The 22,852-nt window shown below is 35.8% G+C and overlaps 1 protein-coding gene across 1 annotated transcript in view; it reads left to right on the top strand.

The window, feature by feature from the left end:
• Positions 1-22,852, top strand: part of LOC308696419 (5-hydroxytryptamine receptor 3A-like) — a gene marked incomplete at its 3' end in the record, with an annotated part of 108,621 nt that overhangs the window by 73,616 nt on the left and 12,153 nt on the right. The window contains exons 8-9 of the mRNA XM_081375154.1: positions 12,146-12,277; positions 13,920-14,059. Coding sequence (XP_081231280.1) covers positions 12,146-12,277; positions 13,920-14,059 — 272 coding nt within the window. The remainder of the gene's footprint in view (positions 1-12,145; positions 12,278-13,919; positions 14,060-22,852) is intronic.

Below are 22,852 nucleotides of genomic sequence, written 5' to 3'. Positions count from 1 at the left end.
GTGTCTGCCTAAAAGAATGATTTTTTTTTAAAACAACTTTTAAGAAATCCTTTATATTATATCAAAAACTCTGGCCATTTATTCATATTCACAGTTATGCTATAACCAACAACATTAATCGAAGTTAATAAAAGGATTTTAATGAGTTCAGTGATCAAGATCAAATGATGATTGTCATAATAAAATCAACACCATCAGATCACTTTTTATTCTTTGTTCAACTGGCAGTTTTAACTCAGATACAACAGCCAAACAAAATCTAAAGTACTCATAAAAGGGTCAGAGCCCAACTAAAGCAACTACCCATCACAATAATGGTAACTTACAATTTGCGATTTTCTCCTTCAGCGATTCTACTTGTTAACATCAGGTGTCTTCAATAATGTTCAATCATCACTAAATTAATCACTTAATAATCTCATTAACTTCAACACTCTTGAGTGTGGACTCATACACTCCCAGGAGTGTTCATTTAACACTGGAGTTTTTGCTGTGTACAACGAGCCGTAGTTAACTGACAAGCTGAGCCATATCGCATTAAATATCGCTGGCGATACGTCCGCGATATTAATGCGATATGGCTCAGCTTGTCAGTTAACTACGGCTCTTTGTAGTAGGCTAAATGCCGCTTCATCTGAAAGCAGGTGATGGTGATTTACTACTAATCAAGGAACCGGCTTTACTGATGAGATGCGCATAACAATATCGCGATTTAAATCGCCCAGCCCTACCTCCCAGTCACACATTGATCTCACAGTGATCTCTTCATATGATCACAATGTGAGTTCACTGTGAGCTAAAAGTGTAACCTCACAGTGCACTCATTGTGTGCTCATATTATGGCCATAATATTAATCACCTCAGCTAGAACTGCTATTGGACGTGGACTCCAACATCGACCAGATGTAAAATTTTGGGTGAAATTTAAAATTGGGTTGACGTCTTAAGCATTTGAAGACCATCTTGTGCTATTAATTACATATAAGCATTGAAAGATGATCTCATTCTATGTAAACCCAGGATTGTTGTGATCATGTAAAATTGATTCCATAAGAGAATAATAAATGATGATACTTTTATAATCAGCAAATAGCCAACATACTTGATCACACTATCTCTTGCTAGGGCTGTGCAATTAATTGAATTTCAATTTCAATTTCGATTTTTGCTCCCTACGATCACCAAAATAGTATAATCGAGTAAAAACGATTATTTTGCCATTTTCTGTTTTAAAAGAACACTCTTATTTTGTCTTGTGTTCTGAATGACGCGCGCACGCGCACATCCGCCCTTCCCGATGCCGGCATAAACTCTCTCAGCTTGAATGTTTAAACTGATAAGACTTAAAAAGAAGTGAAAATGATTAACTTTAGTTACGATGCAATGCTGGCCCGAATGTACAAGTGACAATTTCATCATGTCCCGACTCATAAATGCGAAAGTGTAGTTTCGACGCTTGCTTTGTCCAGCGCATTTTGAGAGGCAGAGAGAGAGAGAGAGAGAGAAGACGCAGCGCCGCTGAACACTCACGCGGTTTGTGAAATTGCTTCTTGGAGAAAGTTTTAAAATTATTGATTTGATTTTATAATCTGTGTGGATTCATTTAAGATACTCATACAATCTACATGCTAAAGTGAATCAATGTTTGTGGGGAATTTCCCACATTATAAGTGACAGACCTGCGGGAATTATTAATATAGCCTAGTCATTGAAGTATTATCTGTTACATTATTTTTTAATAGGTCAAAAAGTACAATGTTCACATTTCGATTTTTAAGAATTGTTGAAAGGTGTTCATTAATTAGCATTATAACTAACTCACCTTTGTTAAAATGTAACTAATAATGAACAATAATTCTACAGCATCTTAGTTAATATTAATTTCACCATTTACCAATACGTTATTAAAATGAAAGGTTGTATTTGTTAACATTAGTTAATGCACTGTAAACTAACATGAACAAACAATGAACAGCTGTATTTTTATTAACTAGCATTAAACAAGATTAATAAATACTGTAACAAATGTTTTTCTCATTGTTAGTTCATGTTAGTTAATACATTAACTAATGTTAACTACATTATTGTAAAGTGTTACTGTGTCTTTTTAATAAATGCAACACATTCCCAGTCATGTAAAAATAATAATGTTACTTAATCGTGATTTCAATATTGACCAAAATAATCATGATTATGATTTTTCCCATAATCGAGCAGCCCTATCTCTTGCTATAACAAAAATGTATAGAAGTCAGTGAAAAATAGTTCTTATGATGTCAAGGCCAAAGAGCCCAACTAAAGAAAACACTGATCACCACAATGGTGACCCAGCCAAACTATTACTTTCAAACAAACTTCAACATCTAAACCTCTTTTAAAGCAGGGCTCAGTAGTTTTGGGATTTCTTCACTGTATTCTCGCTTTTTCCTCGCAGGTTTCTCTCTAGAGCTCCCCCCACTAAGAGCTTCAGTCCTGTGTCTGCTGGGACACTTCCCACTAAAACTTCATAAGAATGTTAGGGGATAATGTCATATCAATGTTATCACTAAACATGTTTAAAATGTTTATAGAGAGTGTTATCCCACCTTTTAGAAGAATATTTTGGTAACAAAAATAAAATTAGCTGCAGGAAACATTACAAAAAAAAACATTTTCCAAACCCTAACCCACTAATGTAGTCCACTTGACAGAGTGTATGAAAAGAAGAGAGTAAAATTAAGACAGTGATGAACACCTGATAAGCAGAATCACTGAAGGACAGAGAAACAAGAACAGAAAAAAGACAAACACAAGAACAACTGACTTCCACCCACACTGAGTGTGAAACCAGTTTACAAACCAGTTAAACATTATTTCTTTCATATATGTACAAAAGTTCTCATTGAGAATTAAAATATTAATTCTCAACGAGAATTAATATTTTTATTAATTACTTGTTGAGAATTAAAATATTAGAAAGAAGGATTTTAATGAGTTCAGTGATAAAGTTCAAATGATGATTGTCATAATAAAATCAACACCATCAGATCACTTTTTATTCTTTGTTCAACTGGCAGTTTTAACTCAGATACAACAGCCAAACAAAATCTAAAGTACTCATAAAAGGGTCAGAGCCCAACTAAAGCAACTACCCATCACAATAATGGTAACTTACAATTTGCGATTTTCTCCTTCAGCGATTCTACTTGTTAACATCAGGTGTCTTCAATAATGTTCAATCATCACTAAATTAATCACTTAATAATCTCATTAACTTCAACACTCTTGAGTGTGGACTCATACACTCCCAGGAGTGTTCATTTAACACTGGAGTTTTTGCTGTGTACAACGAGCCGTAGTTAACTGACAAGCTGAGCCATATCGCATTAAATATCGCTGGCGATACGTCCGCGATATTAATGCGATATGGCTCAGCTTGTCAGTTAACTACGGCTCTTTGTAGTAGGCTAAATGCCGCTTCATCTGAAAGCAGGTGATGGTGATTTACTACTAATCAAGGAACCGGCTTTACTGATGAGATGCGCATAACAATATCGCGATTTAAATCGCCCAGCCCTACCTCCCAGTCACACATTGATCTCACAGTGATCTCTTCATATGATCACAATGTGAGTTCACTGTGAGCTAAAAGTGTAACCTCACAGTGCACTCATTGTGTGCTCATATTATGGCCATAATATTAATCACCTCAGCTAGAACTGCTATTGGACGTGGACTCCAACATCGACCAGATGTAAAATTTTGGGTGAAATTTAAAATTGGGTTGACGTCTTAAGCATTTGAAGACCATCTTGTGCTATTAATTACATATAAGCATTGAAAGATGATCTCATTCTATGTAAACCCAGGATTGTTGTGATCATGTAAAATTGATTCCATAAGAGAATAATAAATGATGATACTTTTATAATCAGCAAATAGCCAACATACTTGATCACACTATCTCTTGCTAGGGCTGTGCAATTAATTGAATTTCAATTTCAATTTCGATTTTTGCTCCCTACGATCACCAAAATAGTATAATCGAGTAAAAACGATTATTTTGCCATTTTCTGTTTTAAAAGAACACTCTTATTTTGTCTTGTGTTCTGAATGACGCGCGCACGCGCACATCCGCCCTTCCCGATGCCGGCATAAACTCTCTCAGCTTGAATGTTTAAACTGATAAGACTTAAAAAGAAGTGAAAATGATTAACTTTAGTTACGATGCAATGCTGGCCCGAATGTACAAGTGACAATTTCATCATGTCCCGACTCATAAATGCGAAAGTGTAGTTTCGACGCTTGCTTTGTCCAGCGCATTTTGAGAGGCAGAGAGAGAGAGAGAGAGAGAAGACGCAGCGCCGCTGAACACTCACGCGGTTTGTGAAATTGCTTCTTGGAGAAAGTTTTAAAATTATTGATTTGATTTTATAATCTGTGTGGATTCATTTAAGATACTCATACAATCTACATGCTAAAGTGAATCAATGTTTGTGGGGAATTTCCCACATTATAAGTGACAGACCTGCGGGAATTATTAATATAGCCTAGTCATTGAAGTATTATCTGTTACATTATTTTTTAATAGGTCAAAAAGTACAATGTTCACATTTCGATTTTTAAGAATTGTTGAAAGGTGTTCATTAATTAGCATTATAACTAACTCACCTTTGTTAAAATGTAACTAATAATGAACAATAATTCTACAGCATCTTAGTTAATATTAATTTCACCATTTACCAATACGTTATTAAAATGAAAGGTTGTATTTGTTAACATTAGTTAATGCACTGTAAACTAACATGAACAAACAATGAACAGCTGTATTTTTATTAACTAGCATTAAACAAGATTAATAAATACTGTAACAAATGTTTTTCTCATTGTTAGTTCATGTTAGTTAATACATTAACTAATGTTAACTACATTATTGTAAAGTGTTACTGTGTCTTTTTAATAAATGCAACACATTCCCAGTCATGTAAAAATAATAATGTTACTTAATCGTGATTTCAATATTGACCAAAATAATCATGATTATGATTTTTCCCATAATCGAGCAGCCCTATCTCTTGCTATAACAAAAATGTATAGAAGTCAGTGAAAAATAGTTCTTATGATGTCAAGGCCAAAGAGCCCAACTAAAGAAAACACTGATCACCACAATGGTGACCCAGCCAAACTATTACTTTCAAACAAACTTCAACATCTAAACCTCTTTTAAAGCAGGGCTCAGTACACTTTTAGACCTTACCGGGTTTTTTTACAGTAAAATACTGGCAACACTGTTGCCAGTTCTTTACTGTAAAAATGCACTAAAACTCGAGTTAACTAATTTCATTTTCAGAAACCGACTGCCTTAAATTGCCCAACTGTCATTTAAATGTATTAACTAAAATTTATAATGCATTAATAACGTGAGCAAAGTATTACTATGAACCTCTTTCATTTGAAACCACAACAAAACTTTTGTAAATAAAGACATTTTCACTGGACCAGCAACTACACAGTCACCGCCTGTTAAATAAAGCAACATGCAGCGTATCATCAATGTTTGTCGATCTTCTCCTGGACTGAAGCACAGGCTCTACTCTTCTGCACAACGGTGACCCAAAAAATACATTTTACAGTAAACTACTGGCACCAGTGTTGCCAGTATAAACCTGTTTTATAACTTACAGTTTATTACTGTTAAAATACATTTTGTGGGTGTGACTTTTTAATCTTACACTGTTAACCCTTTCAACCCCACAGGGAAATCCACACTACAAAGAGTAAAAGTAACATTGAGACAGTCTTGCAGTGAGATAATTAAGGGAATATGTAAGTGATTGTTGAGCATTAGTGATGAACACCTGCTGTTAGAACAGACAATAGAGAAACACAAGAACTACAACTGACTTCCAGCCATTACACATTATTACACTTATTATTAACCAGTATGACTTTATTTCAAACATCTACAGAAGTTGTTATTAAGATGTTTAATTGAAAATGTTTGTTTGAAGTTACCATTATAGAGATCAGTGCTTGCTTTAGTTGGGATGCTGATGCTAAAACTTTAGTGTTTCTTTTGCTGCTTCAGCTGTGTTTTTGCAAGTCACACTTGTGCGCACACACAGTTTATGAATGATTGCGGTTATAATGATTATGATGACAAAATCATCATATTGCCTGTTCATTCACTAAGGAATTCATCCTCAATTAAAAGTGTTACATTACCACCACTGTGAAACCACAACAATAAATTACAATGATTCATTTTTTTTAACACATCATGCAGAAACAGAGAAACAGAGCTACACTGTCTTTTAGAAACACAGAGATATCACAATTTAGCACATGAATCTCAACAATGGTGGCAATATATATATTTTTTATTCATGCAGCAGTGCATGCTGGGAGTTTTATATTATTCTGGAACCCAGCATGCATTGCGACATGAAACTTTTGATTGTCACCATTGTTGAGATTCATGTGCTGATTGTTGATGTCTGTGTGTGTCTGAGTCAAACAGGAGATTTTTAATGTGCTATATGATTACAATATTCTTCAGAAGACCTTATTACAGAAGTATTGATTTTATGTTGTAGTTTTACAGATAAATGCTAAATATGAAATACCCATAAATTCAAAGAATAAATACAGAAAAGATCAGAGAATCAGACATGTCCAGGATGATTGTGACATTATCACAAAAGCCAAAAACACCTGATCATCTTCCTCTTGACTTTTTCTTGCCCTAACAAATGTGTTTTATAAACTCACTGTTACAGCAGTCAGAGAGAGATGAATGGTAAGAAGTCAAGGGACAAGAGACCAACTAAAGCAAATACTGATCTCAATCATGGTGACAACAAACTTTATTATTAACTATATCTCTGTTAATTCTCAACAAGAACTTTTGTACATGTATGAAAGAAATAATGTTAAACTGGTTTCACACTCAGTGTTCCTGGAAGTCAATTGTAGTTTTTGTGTTTCTCTTTTTTCTGTTCTTGTTTCTCTGTCCTTCAGTGATTCTGCTTATCAGGTGTTCATCAGTGTCTCAATTCACTCACTTCTTTTCATTCAAGTGGACTATATTAGTGAATTAATGTAGGGAATAGTGAATGAGGGTATAGGGTGTGATTGTGAAAACAGCCTCTAAATGTCGACTTTGAGCGCTGTTAATTCACAGTATATTCCTGTAGGCTACTTTTGTTTTCTACGATATATTACTGTTTTAAGGGAAAATGGTATGATATTGTCAGAATTTGGCCTTTTTTTACAGCAAGGGTTAACAGTGTAGTTTTGGGATTTCTTCACTGTATTCTCGCTTTTTCCTCGCAGGTTTCTCTCTAGAGCTCCCCCCACTAAGAGCTTCAGTCCTGTGTCTGCTGGGACACTTCCCACTAAAACTTCATAAGAATGTTAGGGGATAATGTCATATCAATGTTATCACTAAACATGTTTAAAATGTTTATAGAGAGTGTTATCCCACCTTTTAGAAGAATATTTTGGTAACAAAAATAAAATTAGCTGCAGGAAACATTACAAAAAAAACATTTTCCAAACCCTAACCCACTAATGTAGTCCACTTGACAGAGTGTATGAAAAGAAGAGAGTAAAATTATGACAGTGATGAACACCTGATAAGCAGAATCACTGAAGGACAGAGAAACAAGAACAGAAAAAAGACAAACACAAGAACAACTGACTTCCACCCACACTGAGTGTGAAACCAGTTTACAAACCAGTTAAACATTATTTCTTTCATATATGTACAAAAGTTCTCGTTGAGAATTAAAATATATTTAGTTGTTGATGGTTTATTGAAAATAAAAAAAATGTTGTCACCATGATGGAGATCAGTATTTGCTTTAGTTGGTCTCTTGACACTTGACCTTTTACTGATATATTTATAATAAAGTATTATTGTAAGTTTATATTCCGCCATTGAAAGTACATACGGGTGAGGGGTTCGAATGCTGGTCGCCATGTTTCCCCTCCATCTTGAAACTACATTAGCCAAAGAGGGACATACCTGTAAATTCAAGCTTCGCCTTTCGCGCTTTACACTCAGTGACACCGTGACGGAAGCGTGGGGGAGATTTCTCGCGACTGCCGGCAGATTTGAAAGATTGCTGATGGAGGATCGCGCCTATTCTCGAGGACATGTAGCAGTCACCAAGGAAGCGAAAGAGAGAATTAAAACGTCAATACTGGAGTAACTTTTCCCAGATGGAAAGAGCTCATTAGGAGCAAAGATTTTAAAACGGACGCCGAAGTTGCCTGCTTTCCTCTCGACAGGTAATTCAGCCTATTTGTGTAAATTCGAAGTTTTATAGTTGCTTGTCTAACCATAGCATGGTTGTGCATAACGCCAGAACGACCTCTAGTATAACTTGCATTACTTTTCCTCGCGTCAATGGTGAAAAAGTATTGTTTACCTTGTAACATAAATCTGTGCTGCGACGGATCACAGGTGATGAATAGTTTTAAAGGTGCAATTGGACGAAGTCGAACTGGAAGCCATTTTAATCTTGGAATAATACGCTCACCGTAGGAGTTAAAACGCCCTCGAAATTGAAAGGAACAGAAACTAATATTCACACGGTAGTCATATACAATCTCACCACTAGATGGGGGAAAATATCACACAGTGTAGCTTTAATCATATATCTGTGTATACAACATGAAATTCAGCAATGATTCTGAAAACGATTATTTTCAATGATATTTAAATTTTGCAAAGCATTAGAACATTGCTTCTGGTTGACTCAGACACAGCATTCAGTGTATGAATCTCAACAATGGTGACAATCAAAAGTTTCAAGTTGCAATGCATGCTGGTTTCCAGTAAAAAAAACTCCCAGATTGCTGCATGAATAAATAAATTAAAAGTATATTGCCACCACTGTTGAGAGACATGTACTGATGATCTCTGTGTTTCTACAAAGTAGTATAGCTCTGTTTTCTTTGGTTGTGTGTAAGGGTCTGACCGATCAATTTAGCTCAAAGGGACTTATTATTATTAATTAACTAATCGGGAATTTGCAAGAACTATTTATTATAGTCAAGCAAATGACTCGTCCAGTGTTCATTTGAACAGGCCGTAACATTCAGCTCTCCAGCGGATATAAATACCCAAACCACTGAAAACACTGTTTTTTTTTTTTGTATAAAGGGGTTTCCTGAGTTCGTTGGCGGGTTTCTCCTCTTGTCTGAATAGATGTCTGGGGCGGCCAATTTACAATCAATCTTCTTTGAAGTTGGAAGCGGGCTTTAACCAAAACTTTGCAGCAAAACTTAACTTAGAACTGAGACTCTCAACGGAAAAGAAAAGAAAATAAGAGAGATCCGAGACGAGAGTAGTTAGATGGCTTGAATGAAGCTGTTTAACCCATGTTCTTTTTGATTTGGGTTATTTCATCTGCTCGTCTACATGGTTGCTCGTCTGTCTGTCTCCTTGACAATGTATCTTCTAATGCATTCTGGAATCTTCTCTAGCAAAAACTCCCCCGGCTTTCTTCGGGTCCTAAGATTTAAACTCAAATGTTTGTCCAGCCTCCTGGATGAGTTCTGACCTATTAGACATGGTCTTTACATTAGAGGTGGCTGTTATGTCCCCTCTCGTCGTAAGTCATGCGTTATCTGTGATCTCTTTACTCTCCAGCTCTAGCAGAGAGTACAGAGGCCACAGTTTAGACATGATTCCTATAAGAATACAAAACATTTTACATAGAATTCAATCAAGCCATCTTCATAATTGTGAACATACGATCGCACTGATAGGAAACAAGACACACTTTCATTCAAACATCTAATAGTTATAAAAATTACACGACTTATATGTGATAATAGGCACATATATACATAGGTTGTAGACACAAGGCATTTTTGCTGGGGGTTTTCGTTGGTTAGCTCAGACTGGCTGGAGCCTCGATTTTATGGTTCTGGATTGGGGTCTGGAGTGTTGAGTTCTAGTGAAATTATGCTTGAAATAATCATTTGGAAGATTTATTTGTGTTTGGTTTGCCCTCAATCCTTCAGTGCATGATGTGTTAAAAAATCCTCATTGTTCCTCATTCTCAAAAACGTTACATTACCACCACTGTGAAACTACAGAATTGAGTTAATCCTGTAGTTTTACAGTGGTGGTAATGTAACACTTTTGACACAGAATTAAGTGAGCTTAATGGATGAACAGGTTTTTATGATGATTTTGTCATCATAATCAATCACAAATCATGTGCATGTGCACAAATGTGGCTTGCAGAAAACATAGGTAATAAAGTCATACTGGTCAATAAGTGTAATAAAGAACTGTACAATTAACAGTAAATTACTGGCAACAGTTAGTGGTGGGCAGATCGAGGCTTCGTGGAACACTGAGACATTTTGAAGCAAATGTGCCGTATCGTGTCAACGCTTCGAAACAATCCGACACACGTCTCCCCGGTGACCCCTAGTGGTCAGAACAGTGTAAATGCAACAAAAACCCGGACCAAACATGGATAAAATACCTTTTACAAATCAATTGCAAATTTTAATTGAAAGTTAAAACTTTTAAATGCAATCATCTAATAAGATTATCAAGTGTCTATATGTTATTTTAATCAATTTTCAGGGTTTGTTTTGTTTGTTCTATGAATTGCTCAGTTAAACAGGCCAATAAGAGGCTATTAACTATCATTATTCATTTTAATTATAATGTTGAATTAAAATATCTACAAATGCATAAAACTGATCAGAGATCAAGGCAAGGCAAGTTTATTTATATAACACATTTCATACACAATGGCAATTCAAAGTGCTTCGCATAGAAGAAATTAAAATAATAAAAAGAAATAAGAATAATTAAAACAGTTTAGAAAAATAAAATAAAATACAGTACAGTACAAACAGTCGGACGAACATTGGCACAGTGCTCATTCAGTAAATGCACAGCTAAACAGATGTGTTTTGAGTCTGGATTTGAATGTGACTAATGTAGGAGCACATCTGATCTCCTCTGGAAGCTGGTTCCAGCTGCGGCTGGCATAATAGCTAAAAGCAGATTAGCCGTGCTTAGAGTGAACCCTTGGTATTTCTAGCTGATATGATCCTAATGATCTGAGTGATCTGTTGGGTTTATATTCAGTGAGCATATCTGCAGTGTATTGAGGTCCTAGGCCATTGAATGATTTATATACCAGTAATAATACTTTAAAATCAATCCTAAATCTAACTGGGAGCCAGTGTAAAGACCTGAGGACTGGTGTGATGTGTTCATATTTTCTGGTTCTGCTCAGAATCCTGGCGGCAGCGTTCTGTATGAGCTGCAACTGTCTTATGGTCTTTTTGGGAAGGCCAGTGAGGAGTCCATTACAGCAATCCACCCTGCTGGTAATGAAAGCATGCACAAGTTTCTCTATGTCTTGTCTGGAAACAAAACATCTAATTCTTGCAATATTTTTCAGATGATAGTATGCTGATTTAGTTATTGCTTAGGGCATGACTACTGAAACTAAGGTCTGACTCTAGTGTCACACCAAGATTCCTGACTTGATGTTTAGTTGTTTGACCCCTAGAGTGAAGGTATGCGTTCCCCTTGGGAACTTCATCTTTGTTTCCAAATGCAATGACTTCAGTTTTGTCTTTGTTTAACTGAAGAAAGTTTTGGCACATCCAACTGTTGACTTCATCAATGCATCAGTGCACAGGGAGTCAATGGGGCTGTAATCGTTAGGCGATAGGGCTAAGTAGAGCTGTGTGTCATCTGCATAGCTGTGGTCAGGTAAAAACCAGATCAGGTGAAACCAAGGATAAAACCCAAGGACACTTGTTCAGTGGTTCTCAGTGACTCCTCATGATTCATTGAAATTTCATGAAACAGTTTGACGCAATAAAGCCTCGTTTACTGAAATCACGTGATTCTGGCAGTTTGATACACGCTCCGAACCATTGATTCAGAACAAAAGATTTGTAACGGTTTCAGAGCTTCATAAAGTAGTGTTTTAGAAATGGCCATCACTACAATCAACATTGTTGCCAGTAATTTACTGTAAAAAAAAAAAAAAGGTCTAACAGTGTAACGTCAAGAAATCTGGGCATTTGATACATTCCCAACACTGAATATTTGGAGAATGTTCTTGTAACAAAACTCTTTTAGCTGGGCTGTTTCTTGTGTTTTTCACAGGGGTTTTCTGCGGTGCGATCTTCTTTCTAATTGCCATCAGCATTTTGGAGACCATTCTAGTGAATTATCTGATGGCTAAAGGAGCTAAGAAGAGATCAGTGGAAACTAAAGCTGCTGTTAGTGGACAAAATGGTAAGAACTGACACGACATCAGATTATGAGTAACTTTTTCATGTATTTTATACTTTTATATTTTGAACTTAAGGTTTATCAGTGGAATTCAGTTTAAGATTTTTTTTGATTTGTAGCTTTGGTACATACACAGTAAATTCCCCAGTGTTAAATTAACACTGCTCAGAGCACATATGGTCCCACTCTACATGGTGTTAAAGTAACACTGAAGCAGTGTTAAAGTTAATGAGATAATTAAGTGATTAATCGAGTGATGATTGAGCATTAATTATGAACACCTGATGATAACAAGCAGAATCACTGAAGGAGAAAATCTCAAATTGTAAGCCACCATTATGGTGATGGGTGTTTGCTTTAGTTGGGCTCTTGACCCTTAAATTATTAATTTTAATTTTTGTTTGATTGCTGTATCTGACTTACAACTGCCAGATGAACAAAGAACAAAGTGATCTGATGGTGCTGGTTATGTTATGACAATCATCATTTGAACTTTATGTTTTTGATGTATGTTGTTGGTTACAGCATAACTGTGATTCTGCAAAAATATCCAGAATTTTAGATATAATATAAAGGATTTCTTAAAAGTGATTAAAAAATATATATATTTTAGGCACACACAGACATAAAGATTCAGTCTATGCATCTCAACAATGGTGACAATTGGGAAAAGTAAATTACATAGAGAATTCAGATCATAATTTATTCATACCGCAATGCATGATGGGAGCCATTAATGAGTTGTGATTGGTGGCAGCCACTGCAACATGCTTTATTATTGTCACCATTGTTGAGATTCACAGGCTGATTATTGATGTCTGTGTTTCTAAATTAATACATTTGAAAGTGTTTTGATCAGAACAATGTTTATTAAATATATTGGATTATAAGAAAACTGCTGATAATCATATACTGTAGAATCACAGAGCTGCTGCTAACAAGTTACACCAAACTATCTCAATAAGTTTCATTTTCTGATCACAGCATGATTATGTCAAAACATAACCAACACTATCAGATCATACTTTTTATTTGTTCATTTGACTGTTATAAATCAATAACAGCAGACAAACAAAATCTAAAGTTAATAATAGACAGTAAGGGTCAAGAGCCCAACTAAAGCAAACAACCATCACCATAACGGTGGCTTACAATTTGTGATTTTCTCCTTCAGTGATTCTGCTTGTTATCATCAGGTGTCTTCAATAATGCTCAATCATCACTAAATTAATCACTTAATTGTACACTGCTTCAGTGTTACTTTAACACCATGTAGAGTGGGACCATATGTGCTCTGAGCAGTGTTAATTTAACACTGGGGAATTTACTGTGTATGCAAAGAAAAGCTAATTAAATTAATCTTTGAGTAAATTAGACTCCATGTTCCAGCATGCTTGTGCCTCTAAAAAATAGGACACACGGTTTAGATGGACAAATGGATGGATTAAAATAGCCTTTCAAGTCTGAACTTAGCAAATGTAAAACCATGCATTATTACATGTTTAACAAGCCACCCCAAAACCACATGTGAAATTCATTTGTTTTTCTATAATGGAGTATCAGCAAAGATTCTCCATTGAAATATCGTATGTGAGATTATGGAGACAAAACATTAATTCAGAGCTATGCTTTTTTCCTCTCACAGTTGTTGTAATAGACCAGCAGAATACTCCAGACTCAGTTAAAGATCAGAATAAAGAGCAGTTTTGTACTCCCGACAAGATCCTCGACCATCTGAATCAGATCCACACTGAGTTCCGACAGCGTCCATACTGGACCAGATTGGCAAGAATCATAGATGTGACCTTCTTGGTTATTTACATAATCACTATTATTGCGTTTATATCTAAGCTTTGGACGCTTTGGTATCTTCCATAATGGTTAAAATAATTCATTCACCTGAGTAGGGTAAACTAAAGTTATTAGTAAATTAGTTCAATCAAATTAACTTTTAATAATTTAGAACTTTCTTTTTTCTTTTGAGTTCACACAACTGACATATTTTAAGTAATCTGAATTGTTTCATTTAACTTTTAACATTAACTTTTTCACAAACTTTTTCTGTTATGTTGGAATTTTAGGGGGGTTACCATTATGGTGAAGAGTGGAGCACGAGCTTGGTTTGAGGACATGTATCCGTAACATATGCTGACTAAATATTTTTATTATTTTTTTATATATATTTTTTTTATACAAGAGTTCTTGTTATTTTCACATTATCTGTTAAAAAACTCTTCAAACTAAAAAAAAACATTGATTTATTGTAAAAGTCATCTACACCTATTTGAAGCCAACAGAGTCAGCAAAGTAAATTTTGAGAAAGATCTAGTTAAAGTTTTCTGAAGGTTTCAAAACATAAACACAACCAAATCTTAAAACATACGCTGATAATAACACCAAATTTGACGCACACCAAGTCAAGTAAAAAAAAAAAAAAACATATTTATATTTATATAAAGAATATTCAACATGGTTACCTAACTGACTCTTCTGCTAAGCAGTCAGTTTGAGAAACGCGTTGTGATGGATTTTTAATAGATAAGACAGTAAACTATCTTTTAAACAAATGATTCTAACGTCTAAACCTTACTTCCCCTTTTAGGCCTAACATTCTAATACTTTGAACAAATTGCTTATACAAATTGAACCAATCATATTGAAAGAAGGTGACATGAGTTAAGTCATGATTTAGGCAGATTCATCTTATTGTTGTGTTTGTCTTTATCCTATAAAACCTTATGTATTCTGCTATTTGGGAGAGATTCTCTGAGAACTGCTCGAGAACTCTCCTGGCTGTGATTAAAGCATTTACAGGACATTTGCTGAAGTCTGTCTGTTTATTATTGCTACGCCGCAAGTTAGCTAAGAGAACAAGTTAGAGATAGGGGATGTTGATTGTAGACGAGACCCAGATAGACTAAACGCCGACTGTAGACGTTCGGCGACGTTGATTGTAGACGAGACCCAGATAGACTAAACGCTGGGCTGGGCGATATATCGCACGATATTGTTATGCGCATCTCATCAGTAAAGCCGGTTCCTTGATCAGAAGTAAGTCACCATCACCTGCTTTCAGATGGAGCGGCATTTAGTACAAAGAGCCGTAGTTAACTGACAAGCTGAGCCATATCGCATTAATATCGCGGACGTATCGCCAGCAATAATTAATGCGATATGGCTCAGCTTGTCAGTTAACTACGGCTCTTTGTACACAGCAAAAACTCCAGTGTTAATTTAACACTCCTGGGAGTGTATATGAACACTCAAGAGTGTTGAAGTTAATGAGATAATTAAGTGATTAATTTAGTGATGATTGAGCATTATTGAAGACACCTGATGTTAACAAGCAGAATCACTGAAGGAGAAAATCACAAATTGTAAGCCACCGTTATGGCGATCATTGTTTACTTTAGTTGGGCTCTTGATCCTTATATGTTTACTTTAGATTTTGTTTGGCTACTGTATTTGAGTTATGACTGCCAGATGAACAAAGAAAAAAAAGTGTTCTGATAGTGTTGGTTATATTATGACAATCATCATTTGAACTTGATCACTGAACTCATTAAGATCCTTCTTTCTGACTTCGATTTATGTTGTTGGTTACAGCATAACTGTGATTCTGCGTAAATGCCCAGAATTTTTTACATAATATAAAGGATTTCTTAAAAGTTGTTTTAAAAAAAAAAAAAATCATTCTTTTAGGTACACACAGATGTCAAGATTCAATCTATGCATCTCAACAATGGTGAGGAGCAGAATATTCAATTAGGAAAAGTAAATTACAAAGACAATTCACATCATAATTATTCATTCCGCAATGTATGATGGGAGCCATTAATGAGTTGTGATTGGTGGCAGCCACTGCAACATGCTTTATTATTGTCACCATTGTTGAGATTCACAGGCTGATTATTGATGTCTGTGTTTCTAAATGAATTTATTTGAAAGTCTTTTGATCAGAACAATGTTTATTAATTACTTTGAATTATAAGCAAAGTACTGATAATCATAGGCTGAATAATCACAAAACTGCTGCTAACAAGTTAAACCAAACTATCTCAATAAGTTTCCTTTTTCAGATCACAGCATGATTATGTCAAAACATAACCAACACTATAAGATAACATTTTACTTTGTTCATTTAACTGTTATAAATCAATAACAGCAGACAAACAACAGTAAATATTAAAGTAAACATATAATGGTCAAGAGTCCAACTAAAGCAAACACCCATCACCTTAATGGTAACTTACAATTTGTGATTTTCTCCTTCAGTGATTCTGCTTGTTAACATCAGGTGTCTTCAATAATGCTCAATCATCACTAAATTAATCACTTAATTATCTCATCAGCCCTAAATGCCGCTTCATCTGAAAGCAGGTGATGGTGATTTACTACTAATCAAGGAACCGGCTTTACTGACGAGATGCGCATAACAATATCGCGATTTAAATCGCCCAGCCCTAATATACACTCCCAGCCCCAGGAGTGTTAATTTAACACCGCTCCATCTGAAAGCAGGTGATGGCGATTTACTACTAATCAAGGAACCGGCTTTACTGACGAGATGCGCATAACAATATCGTGCGATATATCGCTCAGCCCTAGATTAGACCCAGATAGACTAAACGTCGACTGTAGACGTTCGGGGACGTTGATTGTAGACGAGACCCAGATAGACTAAACGTCAACTGTAGACACTGTCTTCACTCGGACACGAGGTTCAATCCGTTGCGGGTGCTCTATTCGTTCTTGTGAAATCACAAAACATAATGCACACAAAGTGTGGGGTAAGATCAGCCTGTTTTTACTTATGTGGATCTCAAGGCAAGGGAAATTGACACAGAAGTACAGTGAAAACATCCACTGTTAATTTGGGATGTTGCCTATAAACTGAAAATTAAAAAATGCACCTATGACAAAGAGCCTTGAAAATATGACCTCAGAAAAAAAAGTGTTCATGTGACTCAACTTACCCCAGGCTAGGGGTAAGTTGATCCCCAGTCTGTGGGCAAATTGAGCCATCTGGGGGTAAATTGACCATCCTATCTTTCACTTTTTTATGCAAGCATAATAATAAAAAAAACTTGCCTCTTTAAAATAATAATTCAATAACACACTTACCTTTCTAAACAATGTTAACCCTCTGGGGTCTGAGGTGTTTTTGGGGTCCTTCGGATGTTTTGAAATGCCCTGACATTTGTGATTTTTTTTTTAGTTGCTTATAAACATATTAATGACAAAGGTGTAAATGCACTATTTAGCACAAAACAGGGCTACCATAATATGTGAGCAACATGTATGCACATGTTTGTATTTTTGAGAGAATAATGTTTATGCGTGGTTATTAAAAAAACAAAATCTTCTCCCCAAATGTGTCACTAATATAAAGCACAATACAAATAATTTAAAGAGAAGGCTTATATTGACCTTTTAAGATTTAGCTTACATCTACCTTGTAAATATATGTTTTGCTATTTTATTAAAAATATTACAATTACAACAACAATTACAATTTCAACAATATTTCAAGTGTACTCTTTCTTTGTAAAAAATAAATTATAGGCCTACATTTTACTATATGTATTCATTTATTTGAATATAGCCTACATTGGAACAAATACTATAGTAACATCTTAGTTGATGACTTTATTTTTGATAAAAAAAATACTGTGTGTATATATATATATATATATATATATATATATATATATATATATATATATATATTTAAATATATATATATATATATATATATATATATATATATATATATATATATATATAAAACATATGAGCAGAAATTCAGAAATTGCTAAACAAAAGCTTATTTGATGTGGCAGTAGTCTATTTTAAAAAACTTTATAATTTATCCAAAACTAGTCAACAAAATATTGTCTTTCATATTTCGGCCGACTGTATCGTTTTTATGAAATATTAGGGCATATAAATGTTAATTGCGGTTTAATATGTTGCTTATACAAAGACATTTTATTTCAACACATTTCAGTCGATTTTCTCCATTTCAAAAAGGTTGAACCACTGGTTCAATTTACCCCACATCATCTGGCTCACTTTGCCCCATAGTCACCATTTTGGTAAAAACGGCCTAGCTTAGCAATTCAGGGTAACCTTTAGATTAATGATTCATACGGTTTTAAATGTTGACAAATCACCAACATGTACCATACACAACTTTAGACCTAGATCAATTTGCTTTTTTACAAAACGGCTAATATACCTGAAATGCAGAAAATTTACTTTAACAAGCAAAAAAGGTGTTTTTGTGGAAAAGACAACTTCCCTCTTGTCCCATGTGCTTCTCCTCTTCACAGCAATATATAAATGGAGTTCTTCAAAATGTATGGTCCCATGACACCAAATGTGTATAGTTGCCTAGAAACAGAGGGTGGGTGCAACTTACCCACTGGCTCATTTTACCCCACTCTACCCTATAAGAATCATAGACAGTATATAAACTGAACACAGCGACCCCATAGGTTTCAACGGAGACAAGTGAAGTCAATTAGAAACTCTTACTTCCTGATGGTCGAGCGTACTGCGCAGACTCAAACTGAGCTTGACGACGTAGATGTGACGTGAGCAACCCGTCTGTCTTCTAGTAGCTGTGCCAAAAGAAATCTGATTCATCCCCTTCCGAAACTTGCAGAGACGGAGAGTGTGAGTAGGAGGTGTCCATGAGCTAGGAGCAGGAGCAACTTTTGCTAAGTATTCTGATTAATTACTTTGTCATTTTGCCTCCACGTCCCCCCGATTGTCCGTAAGCTTCTCCTGCTGTCCATACGGTAATCTCTCTACTGTGCGACAGAGAGTCGCGTGGTTATGACGCAATCGTTAGCCTATTTTTACAAAAACGGCTTCTACGGGGCCATAACGTAAGATACAAGGTAATGGAGCCTTTTATACATTGTCGTGTTTCTTTAGAAATAAATAATGGACAAATGGAGTCTTTAAACGCCTCAGATGTAAAGTAATTCACTGTTAAAGTGACGCCAAAATGAATGGGAGTCAATGGGATGCTAACAGCAGGTGATGGTCCGCTAGCCAATGGCGGCGCCCGGGGAACCTTCAATATTTTATGAAACCCTTCCCCCCTGATAAGAATGAATGAAATGTAAAATGTTTTGTTAACAGTCGCGTGTGCGTAAACAGTCGTTAACAGTCGTTTACGTTGCGTGACGTCATCGAAGTATGTCCCAGAATGTGCATACAGAATGTGCATACTCTTTTGCTACACACTCAAAAGTATGTACTTTTTCCTCACAAAAAAAGTACATACTTTTAGGTCGTAGTATAAGTAGGTGTATTGGGACTTACCCTAAGGCTGCATCCGAAACTGCATACTTCCCTACTATATAGTATGGAAAAAGCAGTAGGCGAGCGAATAAGTATGTCCGAATCCTTAGTATCCACAAAAGAGTAGGCGAGAATTACCAGAGTGACGTACTAATTATCGCGATATTCGGGCGTACGTATACTTATAGTACGTCCGAATATGCCTACTCTCCTACTATATAGTAGGGGAAAACAGTATTTGAAAAGAGTATGTCCGAAACTTCAGTACACAGTAAATTCCCCAGTGTTAAATTAACACTGCTCAGAGCACATATGGTCCCACTCTACATGGTGTTAAAGTTAACGAGACAATTAAGTGATCAATTGAGTGATGATTTAGCATTATTGAAGACACCTGATGATTACAAGCAGAATCACTGAAGGAGAAAATCTCAAATTGTAAGCCACCGTTATGGTGATGGGTGTTTGCTTTAGTTGGGCTCTTGACCCTTAAATTATTAACTTTAATTTTTGTTTGATTGCTGTGTCTGACTTACAACTGCCAGATGAACAAAGAAAAAAAAAGTGATCTGATGGTGTTGGTTATGTTATGACAATCATAATTTGAACTTTATGTTTTTGATTTTTGTTGTTGGTTACAGCATAACTGTGATTCTGCAAAAATATCCAGAATTTTAAATATAATATAAAGGATTTCTTAAAAGTTTTTTTTTTTTTTTATCTTTCTTTTAGGCACACACAGACATAAAGATTCAGTCTATGCATCTCAACAATGGTGACAATTGGGAAAAGTAAATTACATAGACAATTCAGATCATAATTTATTCATACCGCAATGCATGATGGGAGCCATTAATGAGTTGTGATTGGTGGCAGCCACTGCAACATGCTTTATTATTGTCACCATTGTTGAGATTCACAGGCTGATTATTGATATCTGTGTTTCTAAACTAATACATTTGAAAGTGTTTTGCTCAGAACAATGTTTATTAAATATAATGGATGATAAAAAAAACTGCTGATAATCATATACTGTAGAATCACAGAGCTGCTGCTAACAAGTTACACCAAACTATCTCAATAAGTTTCATTTTTCAGATCACAGCATGATTATGTCAAAACATAACCAACACTATCAGATCACACTTTACTTTGTTCATTTGACTGTTATAAATAAATAACAGCAGACAAACAAAGTCGAAAGTTAATAATATACAGTAAGGGTCGAAGCGCCCGCGCCCTCTGACCTTTTCCGTCGCTTTCCGGCGCTTGCGCAGTCCGAAGCACCCGCGTCCTCTGATCATTTGGGTGTGTGTGTTTACAAAAGGACAAAAACTATATAAATACTGTTCGTTTTCTCACACAAACCGCTCGTTTCGTGTCTTAAGCCATCAATGTGTACTTACGATGGGGAATTGTTTAATTTGGACGATGGGGAATTGTTTAATTTGGACTTTGTGCATGCTGTTTTGAGACAGTGACCATAGACCTGCATTATATGACTGACAGACAAGAACGGTTTGACCTAAAAATATCAAAATTGAAACTACTCCGGAAAAAAAGACACCTACATCTTGGATGCCTTTGAGGTAAGCTAAAACATATCAAAAATTAATTTCAAAGTGAACTATCCCTTTAAGGATAAAACGGTGGGTCACATTAGTAGGGTTAAATATAAGAACTTAAATCAACCCTAAATGTATTCACAAAATAAATGGGCAGCAGTTTCTTCAAAAATACCACAAAATGATAGATTAATTAAACGTGTCATTCAAATCTTTTAAGTTGTTGCGTGTGTGATAACCAAGCGGCAACCTCCCCGTCTCTCTCTTGAAACCAACATGGAAGTGAGTTAAACTGCAATCCGTTGATGGGCCGCTTGCGGCTGATGTCAAAAGTGAGTCAAATATGTATCTCCCCCATGTTAAAATGGCAAATTTTACAACTGAAAAAAACGTGTTTACAGCCTGGTGTCTGTATGTGGCTTTGGTCTATACAGCTAATTTTGCCCTTCATGACAACTGTGAGGGGGGTGAATTTTTTTATAACTCATCCGTTTAGTTGATTAATATTTAAAGTTCTGCATAATTAAGGGTGTGGCCATTTGAGTGACAGGTGGATTCCCGCTGATGTCAATGCTAGCCGTTTGTCTGCTGTTACTAGCCGTCACTTCACCTCAGCAAATGTTAGCTGCTGAACTTGCCATCTCTGCCGTGTTTTGTGCTTTTTTTCGGGATTATTTCATACAATTAAATACACCCATTAAGTAACATTAACTTCGCCCACGGCTTATCGAGTATCGTTCGAGAGAACAACCAGCGCTGTATTTCAGTTTTCCTCTGTGAACATGCACTAATGGATGTCTGACAATTTCGTTGCTTTTTGGAGTTTTCAGATTTAAAAAACGTCAATAAAGGCTCGTTCGTTCTGCTCTCACGGAACAGATATAGATTATAATATGCTTATGTACCGTCAGATGAAATCCTGCAGGTGTCGGCGCTTTCTCCGTTCATGCAATAAATGCACATCCTTGAATGAGCGCGGATTTTCTAGCGCATTTACTTGAACTTCATAGGCAATATATCTATGGTTTAACCCATTTGAGAGGCGGCCAAAATCAGAATTTAAAATGGACTGAATAAGCTCTCTACGAACTTGATGAGCGATGCCGCGCTGACGGACCATAGACTAAAAAAAGAGTGACTGACATGTAACGTTATGCACATAAATCACTGTCACACACACACACTCTCAGAGTAATATTAAGAGTTCCTGCATATGCATTTTCAACTAGCAGAATAGTACAGGATCACGATACAGTCTCACATGTAGCCATGTCTTTTAACTATTAATATTTCGAAGGCCAAAAATAGGAACTTTTAATTGGCTTTACATCATCAACTGTCACTTTAGCGCAAAGCCCTGTGCAGTCGCAGTCTTGGTACTGTCAGTTGCATAACGTTATAGAATTACCTCCCCAGCCTGCATATAAACATATATCTATGCCCAGCCTGAACTAAAAACTCGATCACGTCGAGCTAGGTGGTGATTTCAGATAGCCAGGCTGTAATCCGGGAGTGACGCAAGGCCAAGATGGCGACGGCCAGCTCCGCCCACTTTAGGCTTCAAAAATGCTCTTCAGAAACCTACGGGTGATGTCACGGACACTACATCCATATTTTTTTACAGTCTATGGTGAAAACGCGTCGTAGGTCACATGATACATGGCAGATGTCCGGTTCGGGATATTTTTTTTCCCAG

Source organism: Scardinius erythrophthalmus, assembly GCF_964197995.2.
Source record: "Scardinius erythrophthalmus genome assembly, chromosome: 1".
Taxonomy (NCBI): Eukaryota; Metazoa; Chordata; class Actinopteri; order Cypriniformes; family Leuciscidae; genus Scardinius; species Scardinius erythrophthalmus.
Note: the sequence above shows the minus strand (reverse complement) of the source record. Positions and strands in the feature narration are given on the sequence as shown.